Here is a 26637-nt window from a genome sequence, read left to right as displayed (position 1 = left end):
AAGACACATGAACCACCAATGTGGCCAGAGGGAGCTTTCCAGTCATATCTGTGCTCCTGCACTTGCCAAAACTCAATTGGACAAAAGATAGACCCCTTCTAGAACACCAAATTCAAGGCATCACAAAGAGCAAATCAGAACCTGTTCCTGCCAGCTGGCCTCAAACGTAGTGTTTGGCTAGAAACTGCTTCCACAAGACAGAAACACCACTCTGGTACTGAAACCACCACTCTGGCCTCCCTCTATCCACTCAGTATACAGGAAGATGATCATTCAACTAGTCATTCTCATACTTTATCCAAAAAGTTAGGTCAGAGGAAGGTTCCAACCTTATCCAAAACTCCCCAGGGAAATATCTAGGCAAGTAAATTTCCTTTATGCTGTACTGATAGTCCATAAATGTTAACTGAACTTTTGCAAATAAAATGGCAGGCAGTTCTGCCCAAATATCACCTATCCCCCAAATTTGGCTGCCTTCATCTATTCACTCATTCCTGCCCTTACATACTGAAATTCACCACATGCAGCAGCCTAAGTTTTAAAGTCATTTTTTAAAGGTTCACAATAATGACAAATACTGATCTTACATATGGATTTAATTTGTTTTTATTAAGTAATATAAATCCAGTTTGGAATTCAAAAGTACAAACGGTGTGGTGAAAGCCTCTTCACCTCTCCTCTCCCAGATGCTACCTGGTTCATTCCAGAAGCAATCTCTTTTACCACTGAATCGAGTGTCCTTCCCGATATACTCTATGAGTAACAAGTGTGTTAATGTATGGCTTTAGAAGGAAGTCTAATTGAATACCTTCCCTCAAAAAGGCAGAAAACAGAGAGGAAAAGATGGAGGGAGAGGAGAATGGAAGGAGAGACAGAGAATGCAAGCATGCTATTTGACAGACACTATTTCCTGGAACCAGTGATTTGGTCAGTTTCTATGGTTGCATTTGTAGCTTCAAATAAACTCAGTCCTCATTTTAAACATGCTTTTTGTTGGGGCACCTGGGTGGCTCAGTCGGTTAAGCATCCGACTTCGGCTCAGGTCATGATCTCACGGTTTGTGGATTTGAGCCCCATGTCGGGCTCTGGGCTGACAGCCCAGAGCCTGGAGCCCGCTTTGGATTCTGTCTCCCTTTCTCTCTGCTCCTCCCCTGCTCACACTGTTTCTCTCTCCCTCTTCTTCAAAAATAAACAAACATTCAAAAAAAATTTAAACAATGCTTTTTGTCAAATTAATGTCAATGCTAAATGTCAAAAGGTGAGCACCACCATGGGAGGAAAGGTCCCTACCATAGTGGTTCAAAGCCTGCTGGCCAAAATACATTAAGAATGCTTGAGCTAGTAGCTATAGTCCTTGGAGATGGAACCATCTAAATATAAATAGATTTAAGTACTAAAAGTAAAAATGCACTGCCTCACTTGCAATGAAAGAAAATGCAAATTAGAATAACCTGAAGGTATCACAATATACCTTCCAGAAAAGAAACAAGGAATAAAATGAAAAAAGCCAGTGTTGTCCAGAATGTAGAGGAAAAATTACATTTGCACTCTACAGTGCTGATGGTTCCACAAATTTGATCTTTCTGAAAAGCAATCTACCAATAAGTAAGACAACCGATTGTTCTGTCTGTACTTTTGGATCTGATAACTCCACTTTGGGGAATGTGGTCCAAGGGAATAATACAAAAGGAAAAATTTAAAAGGGACTCTGTATAAAAATGTTCATAACAGTACTATTGATTATGATGAAAAATTATAACAATCCAAGTGGGGGAAATGGTGCAGTGTGTTAACAAGAAACAATGCCATACAGACACTGAAAATGACAAGGATAGTGATAACATAAATACAAGTGTACATTTGAAAAAAACAAAATCAGCTTGCAAAATAAGATGTGTACTCTGATAACAATCACAGAGTATATTTTATGATTTGGCAATCATATGACATACTAATAAAAAATCCAAATAAGTTAGAGATTTAATTTAATAACCATGAGGGGTTTTTGCTGTTATTAGCTACTTGCTAATAAATGCCTTTCTCTTGAAGAAACATCATCATAATCACCATCACTTCTTAAGTCATTTCTAACCCTATCCCAAGCCAAATGGAATATCTAATACCTCAGTTTCTTGTGAGGCATGAGAAAAAAGAAAACATCAGTTCAGACTTTTTAAAATGGCTTCTTTGAAGAGGTTAGGTCATCTCCAATCATCCCCAAAGTACTCTTCTAAACCCTAAGCTGGCAAAAGGTATTCAAATTTTTGACTGAAGTTCATTGTGGAGAGTATACTGGCCTTAAATATAAAATTACAACAGCCATGTATTTGTGTGATACACATACACTTCAGAGTAACTTAATTAACATAGGTCATACGGCTTTGCCCCTTTATAGGACCCAACATATTAAGTTCAGTATTTTTAATGATTTGTCTAGGGACCAATATATCTTTGATGACATACTATTGGTCATACTTAATCTATAGAATACCAAATGCTTATCGCAAATGTAATTATAGATTATTTCCTACTGAAAAATATGACCTGCTCTTATCTATTTTATGACGCAGTTTCCAGTAACACTAGTAGAAATCAGGAGCCACTTATTTAGTAAAGGAAGAACTCTAAGTTTAAATCCTAGTGCAAATAATTACACCCAAAATATGTCTTCTAAGTTGACAATTTCAGATAAAATAAAAGACATCATGAAACACTTAACTTTATTCTTTGGTCCTGACAGCACAGCACTGAGCACTTTATACTTCACTAGAATACCACTTAGACAATGACCAGGTTATTCCTTTCAAAGAGCTTCAAAACATGTTTACAGAAGGTATGTCCTGTACCAGATAAGGATTATTTCCATTTTAGGATTCAATGAGTTTATAAATTGCTGAGACAGATACTTATCCAGCCCAAAAGGTTAGAGGAAGCAAAAAGGGACTGACAGACTAGGATGTTAATTAGGCTACATGAAAGAAATACTGATACGGCAAAAAACAAAAAACATTCTTAATTGAGCACTTCATTCAATGTGGCTGTTTAGCCTTGAGATCATTGGGAATTTGTCCACCAATGAATTCCAACTGTCTTCTGTGAAGTGAATCCATGAAAGGAACATTCACTGTACCCAAAGATCAACTAACACCAATTGCTAGCTGGTTGCTTCAGGCTTGACCTAGTGCAGGGTGCATACGTGCCTCTCAGATTTCTGACTACAGGGAGCGTAAGTGACAAATGGCCACAGCTGCTGAGCTCTGAAATCCAGTGCTGTAGTAGCTGAAACCCATTATCCCTGCATGTTCACCAAGGCCAAACTTCCCACAAGCTGCTCTCCGCCAATGACTGAATGTGGCAGAGACATTAAGACAAGCCATTCCTGTGAGACACAGGACTCCCTTAACAGGTGACTTGGAGTCAGGGATGCTGCCAGGGAAGAACTCCAGCCTGACAAAGGCTAGCAAGGACTGGCTCTGACACTACTTCACAGATGTAGAAAGTAGACAGGGAGACTTAATGAGTTAGAACAAGACAGTTTATTACAGCACAACAAATGGCATCAGCATGAGTATCAGTGAAGCTTTGCAAGCTCCCCTGTCCCAAGTCCTACAGAACAATGTAATGGGCTCAGATGGGGCACTACCCATGCAGTGGGTTGCATCGCAGCTGAGGAACCCAAGGTCAAGGGCCCAGGACTTCTTGAGCAATGAGCAAACAAACCAGTGCCCCTCCCCTGGGAAGCAAGCAGTTCAATGATAGTCACATTGTGGTCACCTCACCCTGCACAAGTGGCTCAGTATTAGGGAGACCAATGAGCCTTGCTTTAAAAAGCCTCACCAAGAATGTGCAAGGATGCTCACGACCCACAGTGGACTGCCTCTCCCAACAGACACACTTGTTTTGCCAAAATGTTCTTAGAACTGCACACATAGTCCAAGATCTTTCCTACCCAACACCCCTCCTTCCTTCCCTCTCTCTTCCATAGAATTTAGACCTGCATCTAGTCTGTCCATCAGCTCTCCTGGACTTCTCTAGCTCCCACTCATTTTCCCTCACAGGCATTTTCCCTAGTAAATCTCTTACATGCCAATCTCATCTTGGCATCTGCTTCTCAGAGAATTCAAACTAGCACAAATGGTGCCAGTGGTGGTCCAAGGAAACAGGCTGTGATAAGATGGGGTTCCAGGACTGCCTCAGTCATTGGCTGATGGACAAAATGGACACTGTCCTGACGGGGGTGTAGGGCACAGACAGTCCCAGGCACAAGATGGCAGCCCAAGTGCTAAACAGTTCTCTGGAGATGACCTGGGAAAACTGGGAGAATGGCCTTGCAGATGTGGTGATTCAGACTTTTGAAATATATGAGAGGAATATGGCCTCCAGAGACAGTGGAGATGGCTGAATACTGTCAAGTTGTACTGATGCCCTGCAGCAGGGTAATGAGAAATGGATGACAGTTAATAAGTAGCTAAAGATTAAGTATGAGAGCCAGAGACTCTCTGTGGAGCTTACAAAGAAGTCCTCTTCTCCCGCAGTGGAGGAGCAGACCAAGGAAGAACATACGGGAGTGGCAGAACTCAAGAGAGACAAAATACTCAATATTTAATACATGGCGGGTCTGCTCTGCTGAAGTCAGGGCCACATGACTCCATGTAGTTGGAAAATCCTGAGACCCTGAGACATAGAGTGGGAACATCTAGCCAGACACTCCTCAGGGTGTTGGCTCTGCAGACATCCCCACCCAGACTTTACCTTGCAGAGAGGACCACTCTTCCCTAATGAGAGCTAGCATTTTCCCTTCACCGGAAGATGCTTGCAGAGCCTGCTCCCTCAAGGCAACTCGTATCCCCCTCCAAGGAGCTGTGTCCAGCCCCTCTCCTGGTTCCTAAACTGAAAACTAGGATTAAATCCCACATTTAATCCAGCATAACCTGGCTAGGTCAGTCCTGAGCCTAGTAAAGAGAAGAAAGAATAACACCAAAGAGCCGCAAGAATTAGCTGACAGGCACTGACAGGAGCCAAGGAAGCATTGGGTTTGGATTTTGAGGGTGCTATATCAAGAGGAACATAAAAGCAAAAATTCATTGATTTGAGAGGACATTCTCAAAATACAGATTTAATCCCCTGGCAAGGACCTGCAGGAGATACAAAGTCTCTATTAAGGTGACTCTTAGAGGCTTGGAGAAAGTGATGGCTACCACTGAACAACATTGAAATGCCTGAGCTGTCCTGACAAATGGCAAAAGAAGGAATGAAAAGGCAGAGGGAAGTGCACGTGCTACAGTGGAAAAACCCCATGAGACGGTAGTGTTCCATGGGGCGGGGGCAGGGAGGTGCGGGAACACCTCATTTACCAAGGCCATCAGGAAGGCACTGATAAAAGGGGCACCAGCATCACTAAGTTCAGAGGTGACCTTCTCTACTGGCCAGGGATGGCAGTAAGAGACCATCACAGAGCTGAGGCCCTAGAATAATAGTGACCAGGTAGAGGTGCTACCTTCCAAAAGCCAGAAGGTTGCAAATACAAAACGAACCACAAGGCCTGAAGGACAGCCAAGAGAGCCTTACCCACAGGGAGTTGCAGAGGTGGCGGATAGACTGTGGTGTCCCTAGGAATAATACAGATGGACAGCGAGCAAGGGTATCAGGATCTACAAGCTGAAAAAGACAACAGTGGAGGAGCAGGGGTTTCAGGGAGGTTTCCCCAATAAAAATTCTGAATTCCTTGCTCAGTTTCCAAACTTTAGCTGTTTGCAGACCTGGAAGAGGTAGCTTGGTCCCTAGAAGGAAGGACAAGGATGAATATCCCCTCAATACTTCCCTTAAAGGGACTTACAGTCACTTGTTTCAATGTATGAACACTGAGGAAAGAATAGCCAGAGATTTGAGGAATACTGGATTCAAGATCAAAGTTGACATTTGTACCTAGAGACCTGAAGCATGATCACAGCCCTGTTAGACTGGAGGTTTCAGGGCTGAATAATAACTGAAGGCCTGGCCTATAACAAGACTCATAGGGGGCTTGCAGACCTGCCTAGTGGTCATTTCCCACTCCCCAAATGTGTAACTGGAACCGAGTTGCTGCTTGAGAGTAATCCCCACGTGGGTCCTTAGCCTAATGGGTAAGAGCTGTCACATGAGGAAAATCAAGTGGAAACCTCTGAAACTGTTCCCCTCCACCATGGACAAGAATAAACTGGGATGGTTACTTTTCTGTGTCAACTTGCCTCAGGCTGTAGGGGGCTAGTCAATCAACTAATCAAACATCAATCTAAATGCTGCTGTGAAAGCATTTTATAGATGTGATTAACATCTACAATCAGTTGATTTTAAGTAAAGGAGATTATCCTCATTCAGGGTGGGCCTTATCTAATCAGTTGGAAGAACTTAATAGCAAAACTGAGATTTCCTTGAAGAAATTCTGCCTGTGGACTGCAGTGTCAGCTCCTGCCCAAGCATTTCCAGCCTGATAAATTTCAGACTTAAATATCCTGCCCTATAAATTTCAGACTTGCCTAGCCAGCTCCGACAACTGCATAATTCAATTCCTTGCCACACACACACACACACACACAACCTCAGAGCTACCAGGGGTTCAGTTCCAGACTACAATAAAGCGAATATCACAATAACACGTTAATGTATCTTTTCATTTCCCACTGCATATAAAACTTATGTTTACACTATAAAGTGTGCAATAAATAGCATTGTGCATAAAAACCAACGTACATACCTTAATTGAAAAATACTTTATTGCTAAAAATGCTAACCATCATCTGAGCTTTCAGTGAGTCATAACCACTGGTCAGAGATCACCATAACAAATGTAATAATAATGAAAAAGTTTGAAATATGGCAATTACCAAAATCTGACAGGGACACGAAGCAAATGGTGTGAGGAAAAATGACACCAAGACTTCTCTGACACAGGGTTGCCACAGTCCCTTAATTTATAAAAAAAAAAAGTTATCTGTAAAGCACAATTAAGCAAAGTATAATAAGACAAGGTATGCCTGTATGTTTTCTCATTAGGAACTGGCTTACAGCAGGATACATACATTCTACTAGTTATTTCCCTGGCAGAACCCTAAACAATACATAAAATAATAATACAGCTCAGGGGAGACAGAGTAGATCAGTGTTACTACTAAAAACCTAAAAGATGCAGAGAATGGTAGCCCCATAGGAAATGGGGGGGTCCAGGATGACCAGCTGGGGCAGAAAACAATTTGAGCTTGGTGGGTCATCACAAAATGAAGATGAATGTTATCTGCATTACAGCCACATTCAGGGGAGGAGAAAGAAAATTTTTCCAATGGACAGAACCTCAAGCAGTGCACTTGACTTGGTGTAAAAGAAGTGGCCAAAACTGAGAATATTTATTGCATATATACCAACTCCTAGGCTGTGGTCAATGGCCTATCTAGTTGGGATACTGGAAGGAAAAGAGCTGAAGATTAGAGGCAAGGTCTGGTGTAAATGCTGTGGACTGACATGTGGGAGTAGGCAAACTGTGAATATTCCTGTATCACATGTTAACATCCATCAGAGCATCCATCACAGAAGAGGCACTGAACTGCCAAGCACACAAAAGGACGCAGCCAGGTACACTGGCCTTGGTCAATGGATACCACACAACTGGCACAATGGACACATAAGCAGAGTGGCCACAAGGGCCAACGGAGGTCCAACAGCAAGGACTCCTGCTTACCAAAGCTGATCTAATAGGAACTCCTCTGACAGATGACTTTGGCTCAAGAACTCACCACTGGTCTTGCTGAAACATTCTCAGAACACCACAGTAGTATAAGACTTTTCCTACTCAAACTTCCTTCTTCCCTCCCTGCTTCTCCAGAGATTAGACCTCTATCAGAGTCTGACTGCTTTTCCAGACTCCTCTTGCCTCCTTCCCCATTTTCTTTCATGGGCATTTTCCCCTAAAAAAACTCTCTTGTGCATCTAATCTTGGACCCAAAATAACATACCGGGTAAACTAAATGTGCCCACTATTAAAAATGTATTCCTCTACTACTTGGCAATGAGAAAGAATGAAATCTGGCCATTTGTAGCAACGTGGGTGGAACTGGAGGGCATTATGCTAAGTGAAATCAGTCAGAGAAAGACAGATATCATATATTTTCACTCATATGGGGAACTTGAGAAACTTACCAGAAGACCATGGGGGAGGGGAAGGGGGAAAAAAAAGTTACAGAGAGGGAGGGAGGAAAACCATAAGAGACTCTTTAAATACCAAGGACAAACTGAGGGTTGATGCGGTGGGGAGAGAGGGGAAAGTGGGTGATGGGCATTGAGGAGGGCACTTGTTGGGATGAGTACTAGCTGTCGTATGGAAACCAATTTGACAATAAATTATATTTAAAAATGTATTCCTCTGTTTTACAGGGTCAGAAGTTCAATTTTAATAATTCAGCAGGGATATTAAGGTCCTGGGACTAATTCCTACCAAAGTCATAAGGGACCGATTGATAAAATAAAAGGGCAAGATTCTCAAGATGAGTAAAAACTGCCAAGGAGACCAGATGGATATGCGATGGAGCTGACAGTATTCCCATCTCAGCAAGAACAGCTAATTAAAAAGGAAACTAGGCCCACAAGTGGCCTGGTATGTCTGAAACGTGGAAAAGGAGTGGCTAGCCAAGAGGTAGAAACCCAAATGTCCATCCACTGATGAATGGATAAACAAAATGTGGTATATCCATACAATGGGATATTATTCAGCCATTAAAAGGAACAAAGTACTGATCCATGCTACAACACAGATGAACCTCAAAAACATACTAAGTGAAAGACACTAGACACAAAAGGCCACATATTGTACAATTCCACTTACATGAAATGTCCAGAATAGGTATTCCACAGAAATGGAAAGCAGACTGGTAGTTGACGGGGACAAGGAGGAGGGAATGGAGAGTAACTGTTTAATGGGGACAGGGTTTCATTTTGGAGTGATGAAAATGTTTTAGGACTAGACAGTGGTGGTGGTTTTATAACACCATGATTGTACCAAATACCACTGAATTATCCCTTTAAAATTGTTAATTTCATGTTATGTGAATTTCACCTCAATATAAATAAATACATACATAGATAAATAAATAGATAGCAAGGAAAAAATGTGGAGACATATCAACCAAAAAAACAAAATGCGAAAAAAAAGATGTTTATAAAAAATTTTTTTTAAAGGAGGGTGGGGTGCAGAGGGAACGGGCTGGTGTTAGGAATCAATATCACATTCACATCAAGCTGTCCGAACCTAATTAAACCACACTTCTCTATTCTATGGCTATACCTGCCAACTGGAAAGGTCACCTAAACATCTAGCACAAAGACCAGAATTCTAGAATTGCCTGATATTTCCCCTTTCCTGGCAATTTTGTCACAAATTGGAGTCATAAATTCAAGGGCCATGTTTATGAAACCAAATTTAGGATACCTCCTCCTGTAGGTACCGAGCATATTCCCAGGAACAATGGATTTCACTTAAAAATCCAGGATATTTGGCTGTTAAAACTACAGCTGTCTATGACTCTAATACTCAAGGGATTAAAAGAATTCAGCCTCAGAGATTTTACTTATAGTAATAGTAAAAGCATAACTGAATATGATTGCATTTTAAAGGCCTAGTTCATTTGCAACTCTACCAAGCAGTCACGGGCTGCAGTTTCAGTGATGCCTGCGGTCATTGGGGTTAGAGGACTCCCGGTCCCGGGAGTGTCGGGCCCTTTTATGCCTGTGGGATTTATCTCGGCTCCTACTTCTACTTCTCTGACTATGTCCCTCAGAACGTCCATTGTGCCGGCTGGAGTGTGTGTCTGAGCTTCGACATCTATCTCTATCCCTGTTCTTTTCTTCTCTTTCTTCCCTCCTGGTTGAGGACCTATGTTCATGCTTAGCCTTCTCCTTCTTCGGCTCCCTCTCTCTGTCTTCTGCTCCACTGCGGCAGATGGTCCTGACCTCAGGAGAGCTGGGATAGTGCCTCCGCACCTCTCTGGACTCTGACTTCTGACCCCTCTCTGAGTTCTTGCTGCTGTGCTTTTTAGAGCCAGGGTCATCCTTTTCCTTTATCGCCTTGCTTCTGGGTGATGAAGAGGAGGCTGGCTGCTCTGCCTGTACCTCCCGGTCAGTCTTCTCTTTGTCTTTCTTTCTTCTCTTTTTTTCCTTTTTGTCTGGAGGAAAAAAGGGGCGCAACCAATAAGGAAAGGAAGATGGAGGAGAGGGAGGGTATAAGCAAAAGGAAAGCACCGTTGGCAGCACTGTGTGTGAAGCAGTCATAATCTATACTTCCAGAAAGTGTCTCTGAGAAGCCAAGTTGGATTTCTGTCAGCCTTGATATGTCAAGATGCTGTATCAGGCAGTTCTCACCCTTAATTACCTTTCTAAAAACCCTAACTCCAAATACAGTCACATTCTGAGGTACTAGAGGATTAGGACTTTAATGTATGAATTTTAGGAGACAGAACTCAGCCCATAATATTTGTCTTCCACTGATACCTCTCCTTTCCCAATTAAAGCAAGGTTTCCCAAACACCTTTCCCCTTCACACTTAAGAACTGATTATCAACTCTCAGTGAGCACTAGGAAGAATAAACACTTAGACTACCCAGAATCTTCTCTCGGGACTTAACGCTTTACCTTTTTTGTGTTTTTTTGTGGGTTTGTCATCTTCAGAACCCTCAGATGAACTCTCTGAGGGGGTAAAAGCCCCACAGCCCTTCTCCTGGAGTTCTTTGGTCATATCATCCATTTCTTCTGAGTCCTTAGGAGCCCGATAGTTAGACACATGATCCACTCGGATAGTTCTTCCTTTGATCTAAGACAGACAGGCAATGCTTCAGCAAAGACGGCCCTCCTATCAAACTATTTGAACCCAGCTGCAGAAAGCCATGGTTTGAACCACACCCCTTACCTTCCTGCTAATTCTATTTCTGGGGAAATCACTAAAGCAGACCTGCCCAACTTGTGTGTAACAGCACATACACCCAGATTATAACTTGCTCAGCACTTGGGGCATCCAGGTAGGGCCAGGGGCAGCTGGAGTTCCTGAGGCAGTCATACTAGACAGCCTTGTCACTTTACTCCAGTGTACCACACAATAACCTTCATGTTCTACACTTGCATTAAGTGAAAAAAGCCTGGCTGGTACTGTCCAAAGCACAAGCAGCAGGGGAAACTGTGAGAATTCACATGCACAATTACCCTCAATCTGTAACATTAATTTATAGTAAAACATACCATGGTCTGGCAGCTAGAAAGAATTCCTGAAATCAAGTGCAATGCTACAGCTGCTTTCTTGATACAGCAAGTAGGATGAGGCCAAGGCAGACCAACAGTTGGGAAGGGGGAAGGAATCTTTTTTCTTCAGCCCTCATACTTTGCTCTACCCCCACCATAGTGGAACAACTGGCTCACACTGATACTTTTGTTGTCAATCACAACTCTCTGGGTGAACAACAAAAAATTAACCCCTCACTTAAAAACATTCGGGCAGGGGCGCCTGGGTGGCGCAGTCGGTTAAGCATCCGACTTCAGCCAGGTCACGATCTCGCGGTCCGTGAGTTCGAGCCCCGCGTCGGGCTCTGGGCTGATGGCTCAGAGCCTGGAGCCTGTTTCCGATTCTATGTCTCCCTCTCTCTCTGCCCCTCCCCCGTTCATGCTCTGTCTCTCTCTGTCACAAAAATAAATAAACGTTGAAAAAAAAAAATTAAAAAAAAAAAAAAAACATTCGGGCAGATACAGACTTATTCTACAGGCAAAACGATCCAAAATTTGAAAAGTCTGGCTTTTATTGTTCCCACATAAGAGCAGATTTTTATTCTTACCTTTAAGTCTGAGTAGCTTCTGTCATCTATCCTATTCCCCTTTTCAAAAACATTTTTGAAAACCTCCCTTTTATGGTGACTCCATTTGACTGCTGACCCTTAAAAATCAAGCCTAGAACCTTATTCCATCCTGTCCTATAGTTTCCAGCTGCTCCATACTGGTGCAATCAGTGACAAACTCTCCAAGTCAAAAGTCACCCTCCCAACCTATGACAATGTTCATCCAACTGCTAAATAAGCATAGGAATTGGGTGGAGCATAGATAAACCTGACTTGTCCCATCACTTTCTCTCAGCCCCAGGGTGAACTGAGAGGAAACAGAGGAGAAAAAACTTCAGAAGGAGTGATTTTTGTAGAATTTGTCATCAGACTTTAACTAGAGAATTTCCAGGGCCCAGTAATGCTAAGTGACTGGAGACATATGACAGACATACAAAGATATGTCTCAGAGCATGAAGCCATGACACAGCCCCAAATCCCCTGACAGAGGATAGCATGAAAGAGCAATATTTGAGAGTCTCTTTGCTGCCCAATACGTCAGAGGTGAGAGTGGGGTGTGAGGATGGAAAGGTGAGAAACAAGAGGCTTGGTTTGGGGCGTGATGCATGGTACCTATGCTCCTGGGAAGATGAACATGAGGAAAAGGAACAATTGTTAGTAGGGTCATAAGCCAAAGAAATCATTTCCTGGGATCATTTCCTGGTCAGTATGTCCCCACACCTCTGCAACCCTCTCACACACCCAGCTGACCAGTACTGTCCTTGAACCTGTGGCGATCAGGTGGGAAATTAAACCAAACCCCTACATACAGGAAAAGTCCAGCCAAATCCTGCTTAGTGAACACACTCACCTTGATCCCATTAAAATTGTCAACAGCAAGAACTGTGCTCCTCTGGTCTTCATAGCAGAGGAAACAGAATCCTTTGGATTTCCCAGTCTTCTTGTCCCGCACCAGATTAATGTTAACAATCTCCCCATATCTATTTATTTTATAAAAGAGTAAGACACTATTGATTTAAAATGCAAAAACTTTCAACTGAATGACAAAACAAAATTCAAATAATATAGTCTGTACAGGAGACATATCTAGAACAAGATGACACAAAAGTTAAAAATAAAAATTAGATGATATAGCATGAACACTCAATTAAAAAATGGGTGGTAATATTAAGACTGAAGATGAGTTCAAGGCCAAAAAAATATTTAAATGGGACTAAAAGAGCTCTTTTACACTGAAAAAGATCCTAATATATTACAAAGATATATCATGAAACTTTATGTATAAATTAACAAATCAAAAATTTTAATTAAGAAAACTATGAGAAATACAAAGAAAAATAACAAAAGTTATGAGAGATTTTAACATATCACTTTAAGTTTATAACATATAATGTTGACAAAATTAAGGTCAGAGAAATATCAATATATAATTATGTAATACAAATAAACATAATAATATAACAATTATAATGTTAAATATTAATGTCAAACTAGTGGATATATAGATACATTTAAATCTCACAAAAAGAGGACAATTTCTTCTAAAGAGTCTAAAATTGACTATAACCTCCAAAAACCTCAATAACCTCCAAAAACAGAACAGACCATGTCCTCCAATCACAATGTTATACAGCCGAAAATAATATTTTAAATAAAAAAATACCCTAGGGGCGCCTGGGTGGCTCAGTCAGTTAAGCATCCGACTTTGGCTCGGGTCATGATCTCGCAGTACGTGAGTTCAAGCCCCGTGTTGGGCTCTGTGCTGACAGCTCAGAGCCTGGAGCCTGCTTCCAATTCTGTGTCTCCCTCTCTCTCGGCCCCTCCCCCACTCTGCTCTGTCTCTCTCTGTCTCTCAAAAATGAATAAATGTTAACTAATGTTAACTAAATGTTAACCCTATTAACTAAAACTTGAAACCTACTCTCCTAGCTAACAACTGGATGAAAGAAAAAGTGAAATAAAATGAAGAAAAACATCAATGGCAGACTACTTCAAAAAAAAAAAAAATGAGAAGCATATATACCAAAACTTACAGGATAGGGCAAAAACCATACTCAGGAAAATCTGTAACCTTAAAGAGTTTTACGTCAAAAAGACAGAATGAATATAAAAGAAAACAAACATAAGGAAAGCAGATGGGAATTAATACAGATAAAAACAGAAATTAATTAAATAGAAAATAGAAAATTCTACATTATTCCTTGTACAAAGTTAAATTCCAGCTAAGTTAAAGATTCCTAAGTTAAAAAGTAAAGTCGTAAAAATAAAATAGGAATTGGGCGCCTGGGTGGCTCAGTTGGTTAAGGGTCCGACTTCAGCTCAGGTCATGATTTCACAGTTCATGAGTTTGAGCCCTGCATCAGGCTCTCTGCTGTCAGCACAGAGCCCACTTCGGATCCTCTGCCCCACCTCTCTGCCCCTCCCCAACTTGTGTTCTCTCTCTCTCTATCTCTCAAAATAAATAAATAAACTTATTTTAAAAACAGCTATTGATTGATACTTAGTAACATGATCATATACATACATCCCAGCCAGGTATGTAGCATCTTACCAAATAGAAAATACAGGCTACTCGTCCAATGTTTACTTTATGCCACTTTGCTTTTACAAAAGACCTATATTAGTACCTGTTTTCACTAAGAAATCTGAAGAGGATTTTTGCTTTTATGAAATGGTAATTGCTTTTCCACCTTATGCCATTTCAGCTTAGAAAAAGCTTTTACAGAACACTACCTTCGGCTAGCAGGGGAAACCTGTACCTGGGCCAATTCAACTGAGGCCAGGAACCATTTAACGCTATTTAATATTGTAGGTATTGGACAATGCAATTACACAGGAGAAAACATGTAAAAAATGAAAAAGAAGTAGTAACACTATCTCTGAAGATTATATAGGATAGTCTGTATAGAAAACCCAAGAGAAACAATGAAACAAACAGTGTAACAACTCAGTAATAGGATACAAAGTTAAAAAAATAAATCACTCTCTTACATACAAACAATAATCAGTTAGAAGACATAATTAAAGATAAACCCCATTTTTAATAGTAACAAAAAGATAAAATACTTAAAAATAAACTTAACAAGCAATGCACAAAGTCTATATAAAGAAAACTTTTTAAAACTGAAACACACACACAGATTTTAACAAATATGAAGACATCCCTTGTTTTTGGATAGGATGACTCAACATCATAAAGACAGCAACATCTTCCCCAAGTTAATACTTAAATTTGGGGCGCCTGGGTGGCGCAGTCGGTTAAGCGTCCGACTTCAGCCAGGTCACGATCTCACGGTCCGTGGGTTCGTGCCCCGCGTCGGGCTCTGGGCTGAAGGCTCAGAGCCTGGAGCCTGTTTCCGATTCTGTGTCTCCCTCTCTCTCTACCCCTCCCCCGTTCATGCTCTGTCTCTCTCTGTCCCAAAAATAAAAAAAATAAAAAAAAAAAAAAAAAAAACCTTAAATTTAATGTAGTATAAGTTGTGTTTTATTTAGCTGGAGAAGTTGATTCTAATGTTCTCATGGGAAAATGAACATGTAAGAATAGATGGAAAAACTTCAAAAAAGAACAAGGAGAGGGAGCAACTCTCCTAGATTTTAAGCACACTGAAAAATTCTATGATTAATTAGTGTGGTACTGGCACGTGAAGAGACAGACCAACAAAAGAGAACAGAAAGCCAATAAAGAGGGATGCCTGGGTCCCTCAGTCAGTTAAGCATCTGACTCTTAATTTCAGCTCAGGTCAGTCAGGAGATCAAGCCGTGCTCAGTGGGGAGCCTGCTTGGGGTTCTCTCTCTCCTTCTCTGCCCCTCCCCTACTTATGCATACATTCTCTCTCTCTCTCCGTCCCTCCCTCCCTCCCTCTCTCTCAAAAAAGATAAACTTTATAAAAACATTTTTAAAAAAGAAAGCCAATAAAGAGACTCAAGTATATATGGTAAAGTAACATGGTAAAGGTAACATCTTAATTTGCTTGGGAAAATATGGACTTTTTTATAAATGTGAGAACTGAACAACCACTGAAAAAAACATGAAAGTGAATCTGTATCTCACACTATCAGAATAACCCTAAATGGATCAGACTTCAATGCATAAAACTGAAACTATACAAGTACTAGAAGAGAATACAGATGGGTGGAGTGGAGAGAAATACTGTCTAATTATGACTCAAAATCCAGAATCAATAAAAAAAAGACTGATAAATTTGATCATATAAAACACTAGAGCATGAGACTATAAAGGGACAGCACAAAAGAGTTTTTGGGGTGATGGAATTGTTCTTTATCCTAATTGTGGGGTAACTACACAAATCTATACACGCATTAAAGCTCACAGGACTGTACACCCCCTAAAAAGTCAATTTTACCACATGATAACTTAAATACACGAATGAATAAAATTTTTTTTTAATTCTGCATAGCAAAAAAAAAATCACAAAGTCAAAAGACAAAAGACAAATTAAGAGAAAATATTTACAATTTATACCACAGATAAAGGACCAGAAAGTAATTGTTTTTCCTATTTCTGTAAAGAATCTTAGCAGGACAACTGGTAAAGATGAATAAAGCCTATGGATTAGGCTTGATACAATACTATTGTATCAGTGTTAACTTCTTGAATTGATCACCATACCGAGGTTAAACAAGAGAATGCCCTTGTTTGGGGGAAAATACACATTGAAGAATTTAGGGATAAATGGGCACCATGTCTGTAACTGACGCTCAAATTATTCAGAAAAAAAATAACAGGTATACATAGGGAGAAATAATGACAAGGCAAACGTGGTAAAATGTTAACATTTAAGAAAAAGGGAAATAGGTATTCCTTATACTACTTTATAACTTTCATAATTTAAGTCTGAGATTATTTCAACATAAAAAGTAAAAGAAAAAAATATAGGAACTCATTTAAACGGACTCCTACAGACCAAACTGGTACAATCTGTGCCTCAAGATATAATGATGATGGCAATGTAGCATAACACATCAAATTAAGTACAATAAGCCCACAGTAACACAGTACATGACAAAATGTTATAACAAAGAGTTAACATCAATTAAGAGCTTTTGTAAAATCACTAAGAAAATGAGGAACACACCAACAGCAAAAAACAAGCAAGGGATATGAATAGACACTTAAAAAATAATAATGGCATGTAAATCTATGAAAAGAAGTTCAACCTCACTGATGATTAAATAAAGGCAAAATAAAATAATAATGAGAAGCCATACAACAAATATTTTTTAAAATTACCACGGTTGATTACGATTCACAAAAATGGGCATTCTAGTGAGAGTAGAAATTGGTACAACCTTTTCAAAGAGCAATTTGATCATATTTATAAAACATCTTAAAAACGCTAACATACTGATCCAGTAATTTCACTACGGAAGGTATGAATCCATACAGAGATGTATATACTACCATGTATGCTGCAATACAATTTATAATGGCAAAATATTAGAAATAATGCCCAACATTAAATAAAAAATAAATACACCAAAATGTTGTTTTTCCTTAAAGTACATTCTATTTTCTTCTTTATGCTTTTCCTTTTTGCCAAATGATTATACATTATAATGATAATACATTACCTTGATAATCAGAAAACAAAACATTTTTTGAAAACCACTGTTATCAATGGCAACAGCAATCTTCATGGAGAGCAATGTGTGTAGCCAGAATTGAGAATTAGAATAAACAAACACTAGCTGATCATCACTCAATGCAAATAAGACAAGAACAGCCCCTAAATGGAGGGCTGGACCAGGCAGAGGTATCCTAAGGGGTGGAAGCTGCACCTGCTGCAAACTTCCAGCTGCCCAGAAGTTAGAGGAAGCAGCCTCTGTCCCTCTCAGGACACTCTGCCAGTGTGGGATGCCAAGGCCCTCTACCACGGCCTTCTTCTCATGTGTACTGCCCAATTTCCTTCCCATGGCTCTCTGTCCCAAATGCTGCCCAACCACTCATCCAGGGTCTCCTTCCTATGGGATGGTCCAATCATCTACTGCCATGGCAATGTCTCTGCCATGGTGTGCTGGCTGTGTTTGCTTGCCCAAACCCTTTTGCCACTGTCTTCTGCCTATTCATGCAGCTTCCCTGCAACAGTCCTCTGCCCTCAGGGCCCCTCTGGCCCTATAGACTGTCTAACCACTCTGTGTCACTCTGGGTTGTGCCCAGTCCCTCTCCTACCAGCTGTCACTACCAGTGCGAGCTGCCAAATCGCTCTCCCACCCCAGTACTGCTGCTTTCATCTCATAGCAGAATGAAGAGTATAAGGTTCACCTACTCATTCTTGTTCCTCACCAGCCTGTAATTCTCAGCTTCTGGATAAAGAGATTGGCTCTGCTCACTAACCTCATGCTCATCTAGAAACAAAGAAAACAAACTGCTACCTAAATCTTTTGCTTTTTTTCCCCACTCCTCTGTGCTTTGCCCTAATCCTACAACACCCACAGGTGTGTGCCAGAAGGGCCCTGGGACCATGGGTTACCCTTAGTTTGTAGGAGTCCAAGGAGCTCCACATAGTAGCTTCTTGGGAGTTCCAGTCTGTTTGCGTGTAGGCCGAGGCTGGACAAGCCTCAGTGAAAGAGCAGTAAAAACAGACCATAATCCCTAAGATGGCTTCCTAAATTATCCAACTTCTTGGATTTTCCATATTGGGAGACTTCTATAACCATGTCCTGGGGCTGATCTAGACTAGAGCAGATGCTCTAGCCTTCCCCATGCAGGGAGACCAATCAGCCTAGAATTAAAATAAATGGATTTTATGATGCCACAAAATGCTTTATGGTAGCACACTCTGATGACCCAGAAGGCAGGAAATGAAAAAAGACTTACTGTGAGAACACACAAATGATGTCCCCTTCAGTCAGTTCATAAGGAAGTCCTCCTAGAAGAAAAAAAAAACACATTTCAATTCCACAAACATTTACCAAGTGTATATTACATACCATGCACTAGGCCTGGCACTGCGGGTGCAAAGAAGAGTAAGCCACAGGGCCTGCCCTCAAAGAATTCAGTCTGGGGCCCCTGGGTGGCTCAGTCGGTTAGGCATCCGACTGTGGCTCAGGTCATGATCTCATGGTTAGTGAGTTCAAGCTCTGCATCAGGCTCTGCTGTCAGCACACAGCCTGCTTTGGATCCTCTGTCTCCCTCTCTCTCTCTCTCTCAAAAATAAATAAACCTTCAAAAAAAGAAAAAAGAACTCACAGTCTGATGATATGATAGAAGCATTTATAAGGTGCAGCAGTAGGGCAGGAAAAGGAGTGATTAACTTTGACTGAAAGGTTGTGTGTCAGCACTAACCAAATACTCCTCACACCCAAAAGCTTATGGACAAAGCAGATAGTTTACAACATAAAACTCTACTTCCACAAACATATCTTGAACTCACCTGTTCTTTTACCCGCAAATTCACAACTAAGTTCCAAACTCAGTTTAAGTTAGAAAATTTTAACCCCACCTCACATAGACTAAGGATTATAAAGACAACTATTGAGCATTCCGTAGGAAAGAAATTCCTCTGCAAATCATTCCTTCCTCATCTGTAAAATGGGAATATTAGTACTTACCCCACAGAACTGTTGTGAGAATTAAATAAAACAATGGATATAAAATGTTTAGCACAGTATCTGGTGCAATAACCCCTTTGAACAAACTGTCAAATTACTGGATGTGACACAAAGTGAACGCAGAGATGATCATATGGCCATGGAGAGAAGGCAGGAGCTAATTAGATGAGGAAAATTAATTCTGAAGGAAGGGGAAAGAGGGGCTAGCAGTAATACCGGATTGTGGCTAAGACCATGAGTTCTAGAATCCCACAGTTCTGGTTGCTCCACATACTAGCTATGTGACTTTAAGTCCATTAACTTCTCTGCACCTCAGTTTCCTCAGCTGTGTAATGGGAGAGGGGACACGGTATGGTAACAACCGTCTCTGACAAACCAAGTGGCAAGACTCTTACCACAGTGAATGGCAAAGGGTAACTATCGTGGGCACTGATTTGGCAGGGGAAGCAACTAGAAATGGAGGAGAGAGAGATATGAAAAAAGGATTTAAGGGGCAGACAGCAGAAGGAAATAAGTGTGATGAATGCTGGGAAGAATGAAAGGCGGGAATGCTGAAATATTAAAAAGCAGGCCAGGACAGAATGACGAGTAGTGCGGGAGAAAGATGTGGACCTCACCCAGGAAGATCCAGGCGCTGTCCTTGTACTCGGAGTGCCAGGACACCTTATCTGCCACCCCAAGCTGGACCTCACGCTCATTCAGCTCGTTGATCAGCTTCACTTTAGTTAAAGGGCTGCAGAGACAGGCGGACGTTAAGTGCGGCCTGGCCAGATGTAAGGGAGAGCAAAACTAGGGGGGTAATTTTTCAGTCTCCGCGCCTCTCCCGACCCTCGGCCCGGCAGACGCTCTACCACCTCAGCGCTGGTGGGCCACCTCCCGCGGCCGGTCCCTACTTCCCCAAAGATTAAGCTGAGGCCTTACTTCATCTCCGCGGGTCCACGCTCAGCAGCTAGACATTGACTTCCGGGCGAGCCTGCAACGCGCATGCGCAGCCCTGACGCCTCTTGCCCATTGGATTCCGCGGTGCTCGCCCCGCGCCGGAAGAGCTGGACAGCGCCAGGGCGTAGCGCTTGCGCACTAGCGCGGAAAAGGACTTACCTTGCTCCGTAGGTTTCGCGGTACCGGAGAATTTTTGTCTAGTCCATCGCTTCCTCCCTATGTGAAATGGGGCGTGAATGTGAGCCGGGTTTATTGCCGGACTCTCAGCTCCTGGACGACGCCTCACACTGATTGGGCTACCTATAAATGCTGAATAAAGACTGGAAAAGGTGCCTGTTATGGCAACTTCAGTCTCAGCCTTTGCTCTCAGTGCAAATCCCTACTCGGGCTTCCACTCCCAGCTAATCTTAGCTCACACACACATACACCCATCAAAGCATCTCTGTCCAGGAATTACAGCAGAAAAGTGAAGAAGATATGCGAAAGGATAAACCTTTTTTTCTTCCTCAAATCCAAATGCATAGGCAATTGACCAGCGTGTCTCTATAAGCTGAATTGAATACCCAGATTTGTGTGAAAGCTGCTATCCTCACCCTTTTCCAGTCTCGCTGCTACTTGAGCAGGAGGCAGAAATAGTTAAAAAGCTAATAAGTTAGCAGATGCTAGTTTGTGTGCTAAGCAATTTACATGTATTGGCCCTCCATTCTCACAACTACTCCATAAAGCCTATAGATAAAATTACCCTCTTCATTTTATAGAGGGAGAAACTGAGATTCAAAGGAGTTAACTAGTTGTTTCAAAGGAGGTACTCTGCTTCTACTTATCAGGTCCGGTTGATTTAATCCGTCCTTACTGAGCATCTATGTTTGTCCTGTACAGCAAATCTGTAGACAGGAATGTTAAGTTTAGGTTCTCTTCCCTCAGGAGCTAATAATATCATTGAGGAGACAAGATATATTTGCCTGGTAGATTTCACTCCAGAATAACTGGGAACCCATAGAAGAGATGGTGGCAGACAATGTGTGATTTAAGCCATATTGAAGTTCTGAATCCATCTTGCACGTGTCTACGTCAATGGCTGTGAGAACATGCATGGTTTAGAAGTGAAGTTCCAGAGCTGTGTAGTTCTCTGCATAGGCCTAACTCAGAGCCCCAGAAGTTAGGCACTTCAGAAAAGTACTTTGATGATAATGATGATGATGACGATGATGACAACTATAACTTCAATGACTCACCATGTACCCAATGTCCTGACAAAAAGCAGAAGGGAGACTACCCACCAATGACAGTTTCTCTTCATTCATTCTGTTTGTGTCCCTCCCCCACTCCAACCCAACTATTCATTAACTTTGTAGAATTATCTTGGCAGTGAAAACTAAACAGTGACAGATTGCATACAGGTTTTATCTGCTCCTGGGAATCTTAAGTTGCTTAGTTGTAGGGTTGAAGTAGCCACTGCAAAGTGATAAACCAGCATGTAGCATTATCTGGCTGGATTCTTCAAGCAACTGTGAAATGAAAGAAATGGGGCTACACCTGGGTCTTGGACATCAGGGTTCAAAAGGAAGCTGAAGCAAAAGAGGAGATAAAGACCAACCAAAGGGAAGGACAATTCAGTTGGAGGAGGACATGAGAAGACTGCTACTATCAAGCTAGTGGGTTCAGCAGAGATATTCTGAACCTGGGAGAACTGAAAAACATCCCAGTTTGCCTGGGACATCCCCATCGATGTGCTTCCAATTGGTAGGAATTGGTAGGTGAGACGATGTCTAGAGATTTCCACAAGTCTGGGTGGAAAGGGAATGAGGATCCAGAGGACCCTCTGATCTGAGGGTCTGAGAAGAGAACCAGGGTTTGCTATTCAAGGTGGCTATTAGTGATCTCCACCAGTAACATCCATTTAGCACCCACTGTATGGAAAGCTCACGTCTAGGCTCTAAGGGCAATACTGAGTAACCCATAGGCAGTCCTTACATTCAAGCCAAGGCTGAACAATATGTCCAGCCAAATTCATCTCCTCACTTCCCACCACACCACATCCCAAAACAGCTTTCCCTCCTAACTTCCTAATTTCAAGAAATGTTATCAACATTTGCCTGGTTGCCCAGGTACAAAAACAGGGGTTTTATATTTCAGTCTTCCCTATTCTTCACCCAAAGATATCTATCCAATCACCAAGTCCAATAACTGCGCTACTGCAGTGTCTATAAATTGCATCTCATCCAGTCACGGTTCTGTTTCATTATCGCATGGCTCCTATTATCGCATGGCTCCTAGTTCTTTCAGTACTTGTATAAGTGCCTCAGCCCCTATTCTCCAGTCTTTTCTCCCACTGCTCCCCAACACAAAGCCTCAATTTCAGCCAGCTTTCACTTCTATCCATTCCCTCAGGGGTTCCTTTCATTATCCAGCCTAGACGCCCTGCTGGGAGACCCCTATACCCCTGGGCCACTCTCTCTCTCTCTCTCTCTCTCTCTCTCTCTCTCTCTGAAACCCACCTGAGCTCTAAACTCCCATCAGGGCATCTCTCAAGTAGGAAACCTTTCCTGACCTCACTAGTCCACAGTGATGGTTCCCACTTCTGAACTCTGCAGCATATCACAACTCTTTTATGTTATCTCCCCAGGGAGGCTGTCAGATCCTGGAAAATACAGGCTCTTCCTTTCTAAGCCCTCAGCACCTCAAACCTCGAACACTTTTCTGCACATATAGCAAGCAACCAATACAACTGCTGGTTAATGAAGTTGCAAACACACAGAGATATGGTTACCTTTAGGGAAACAGATGAGGATAGGAGAGAGGATTTTATTTTCCCTATGTTTCTTTCTATACTGTTAGAATTTTCTTCCCTTTATCCAGAGATCACTTACATTTTTTTATTGCCATGTTATCTTGGCAGAGAGATCGTGACCTTTATTTTCTCACTTTTGTCTTTTGTTCATTTATTCAACAAATATTTATTGAGCAACTACTATATGCTAGACACTGTTCTAGGTGCGAGGGTTATAACAGTAAACAAGGCAAGGAGAGTTCCTGTCTTCATGGAGTTTACATTCTTGTTGGGGAAGAAGGCAAATAAACATATAAACATACATCCAATGTTGAGAAGTGCTATGAAGGGTAAGGGGACAGAGAGTTACGAAGTGTTGCTATTTTAAAAGAGTGATGGGTCAAAGAAGGCCTCCCTGATAAAATGACACGGAGGCAGAGACCTGCAAGAAGATGAGGAGCAAGTCATGAAACATCTGGGGGAAGAGTATTCAGGGAGAGTGAATATTAAGTGCCAAGGTCCTGAGACAGGAATGTGTTTGAGAAACAATAAGGAGGCCAGAGTAGCTGGAGAGGAGCAGGCAAGGAAGAGAATAACATATTTTTGTTTATTTAACAAAATCTGATTTAGTACCCACCACGTACCAGGTACTGTTCTAGGTACCTTACATACATTAACTCATTTACTTCTCACAACAATCCTATGTGGTAGATACTATTATCCCCATTTTGCAGATGATGAAAGTGGGGCACAGAGAGGTTAAGTCACTTGCCCTATGTCACACAGCTGGCCAGTGGTAGAGCCAGGATTTAGATCCAGATAGTATGGCTCCAAGGTCTGCACCCTTAGCCAACATGCATAGGATAAGTGGGGGTGAGGGGAACAGATCAGGCAGGGACATGTTGGGTAGCAACTTTAGATTTTACTCAGTGTGAGGTGAGAAGCCAACAAAGGATTTTAGTCTGGCTTACATTTTAGCAGGATCACCTTGGCTGCAAACTGTGGGGTTGAGGAGAGTGCCTAGTATAGAGTCAAGGAGACTAGGAAGCTTTGCAATAATTCAGGCAGGAGATGATGGTGGTTTGCCCCAGGGAGATAGCAAGGGAGAGGGTGTCCCATGCTGATATTTTTTTAACGAAAAAATCTTTTATTATTATTTTTTTAATGTTTACTTATTTTTGAGAGAGAGAGACACAGAGTGCAAGACACACACAGAGTGCAAGTTGAGAAGGGGCAGAGAGACTCAGAATCCGAAGCAGGTTCCAGGGCCTGAGCTGTCTGCCCAGAGCCTGATGTGGGGCTCAAACTCACAAACCGTGAGATCATGACCTGAGCTGAACTCAGACACTTAACCAACTGAGCCACCCAGGCGCCCCAGAGAAAATACTTTTAAAAAGTAAAGAACACACATGACACCAACGTAAAGGCATATTCTATGTTTATGAGTGCTGGGATGCTGGGCTAGATTCTGGGGATACTACAGTAAACAAAACCATAAGACCCAGTCCCTGCTCCTGAATAGCTCAAAATGTTGCCAGATATTTACATTTACGAATAAATATAATACAAAGGGATGAGGGTCAAAATGAAGGTATGAATGAAATGTCACTGGAACAAGTTGAGGAATCAATTAATTCTTTTTTTTTTAATTTTTTTTTTCAACGTTTATTTATTTTTGGGACAGAGAGAGACAGAGCATGAACGGGCGAGGGGCAGAGAGAGAGGGAGACACAGAATCGGAAACAGGCTCCAGGCTCTGAGCCATCAGCCCAGAGTCTGACGCGGGGCTCGAACTCACGGACCGCGAGATCGTGACCTGGCTGAAGTCGGACGCTTAACCGACTGCGCCACCCAGGCGCCCCATGGAATCAATTAATTCTGACTACCAGGGGTCAAAGGGAGCTGGGATTGGAAAAGAGATTGTCAGGGAAAGCTATGGTGAGGCAGAGGACAGTTGAGCTGCACCTTGAAGGCCGTCACCATGAAGATGGAAGACGGGATGGATGCCATGCAGAGAGAGCATTTCAAGCAGAAGAATCACAAGAGACAAATACATCAAAGTGTGAAAAGTGTACGGTGTGACCAGGAGATGGGATGGGGCAGGGCATCCCATGAAGATGGAAGGTTTCAGGCCATTTTATGAAAGGCCTTGCAGATGCAGCCAAGAAGGTCAGATTCCAGCCTGCAGGCAATGAGAAATGATCATATGGCTTAATCAGTCAGTCATTCAACCAAAGAACAAGCCAGCCACTAGTTGAGGACCTGCCATATGCAAACACTGTATTAGGTGCTGAGAATACAAAAGGTAACATGTTAAGTCTAGAGAGAAAAATATATGTCGGGGAAAAATACAATGCAAGTATTGTCCCTTGACCCTGGGGATAAAATGGTCAATTTTATTTCAGATCACCTTGGAACAAGTATGGAAGATGGATTAAAGGCATGCAAGTCTTGATTCTGGGGGACCAGTTGGCTGTGATGGAAAGAACAAAAGTCAACAGATTTCAGTGGCACATGTTGACTAAAGTAGACATGGGCGGTGAGGAAACATCTCAGGATGGCACTTAGGTTTCTGGTGAGAGACTAGATGAGTAATGACTAGTCTCTACAGTAAGAAAGGCAGGGAGGAAGACTGGTTTGGGAGAAAACTGATGAATTCATATGGCAAACTGTTGAATCTAAAGTATCCAAGGAGCCAACAAAGGAGACCAAGGAGGAGAAGGATGGCTGAAGGTGAAGCAGCAGGATTCCAGAAGATAGTGAAAGGTGACCAATGTTGTCAAACACCACACGAAAGTTCTCTTGGCATAAGGACCTTTAAGCTTTCAGTGTTTTGCCCATTTATTTCAATTGGTCCAAAGCAATGTCACTATCAAGAAAGTTGACTTGAGAGGACCCAAAAATCCAACGGTATGCCATCCTGTACTTACCTGCTGCAACACTGGAGACTTAGGGGCAATGCTGCCTGATGGAAGCAAAACAGAAGCCTGAGAGCGTGGATACAGGCCACACTTCCATGAGTTAAAGAAAGCTGTTAAATATATTTATTTAAGGGGTCTGTTCCTTAATTATAGGTTGCCTGGAGGAATAGAGAATAAGAAGTGATGTGTTGTGTTAACAGGAGCTCTTACCATCTCTTCCAAGGATATTAACCTGAATCCATATGTGGGCTCCAGGGAGTCTATAAGGACCCTGCGTTTGCTTGTATGATGTGTATGTAACATGAACATGTGCATTTTTAAAGAGATGGTCCATAGCTTCCAACAGGTTCCAAAATAGTTCCATGGTTCAGAAAACAACAGCTAAGGACTACTGCACTAGAGCGTCTAAGGATTATCTATGAATACTGTCATCCACAGATAATTCAGAGCAGTTTACAAAGCTGAGAAGCTGTTGCAGGAGAACTGGCATGAGTTATGTGCATCAGATATTGATACATTGGAAGCACAACCGCACCCTCCGCTGGCTCCCCCCAGGCTCGGCACAACTGCTCGCTCTCAGCAGTCTGACTCTCAG

At 41.9% G+C, this 26637-nt stretch overlaps 2 protein-coding genes across 2 annotated transcripts in view; both read right to left on the bottom strand.

The window, feature by feature from the left end:
- Positions 1 to 9168: 9168 nt before the first annotated feature.
- Positions 9169 to 20435, bottom strand: RBMX2 (RNA binding motif protein X-linked 2). Its single transcript, XM_030305064.1, has 6 exons — positions 20334 to 20435; positions 20030 to 20145; positions 18679 to 18730; positions 12691 to 12820; positions 10654 to 10831; positions 9169 to 10187 (listed from the first exon to the last, which is right to left on the bottom strand). The coding sequence occupies exons 1-6, from the start codon at positions 20396 to 20398 to the stop codon at positions 9685 to 9687; spliced, it is 1044 nt and encodes a 347-aa protein (XP_030160924.1). The 5' UTR covers positions 20399 to 20435; the 3' UTR covers positions 9169 to 9684.
- Positions 20433 to 26637, bottom strand: part of SLC25A14 (solute carrier family 25 member 14) — a 58969-nt gene continuing 52764 nt past the window's right edge. The window contains exon 10 of the mRNA XM_032592036.1: positions 20433 to 20567. Coding sequence (XP_032447927.1) covers positions 20490 to 20567 — 78 coding nt within the window. The 3' untranslated portion in view covers positions 20433 to 20489. The remainder of the gene's footprint in view (positions 20568 to 26637) is intronic.

The sequence above is a fragment of the Lynx canadensis genome, chromosome X (assembly GCF_007474595.2).
Source record: "Lynx canadensis isolate LIC74 chromosome X, mLynCan4.pri.v2, whole genome shotgun sequence".
NCBI classification, from domain to species: domain Eukaryota; kingdom Metazoa; phylum Chordata; class Mammalia; order Carnivora; family Felidae; genus Lynx; species Lynx canadensis.
Note: the sequence above shows the minus strand (reverse complement) of the source record. Positions and strands in the feature narration are given on the sequence as shown.

Coding starts and splice junctions, on each gene's coding strand:
- RBMX2 (XM_030305064.1), bottom strand. CDS start 20,398: ATGCGCGTTGCAGGCTCGCCCGGAAGTCAATGTCTAGCTGCTGAGCGT. Junction 20,146..20,333: donor CGTGGACCCGCGGAGATGAA/GTAAGGCCTCAG, acceptor CTGTCTCTGCAG/CCCTTTAACTAAAGTGAAGC. Junction 12,821..18,678: donor ATCATTTGTGTGTTCTCACA/GTAAGTCTTTTT, acceptor TAAAATAAATAG/ATATGGGGAGATTGTTAACA.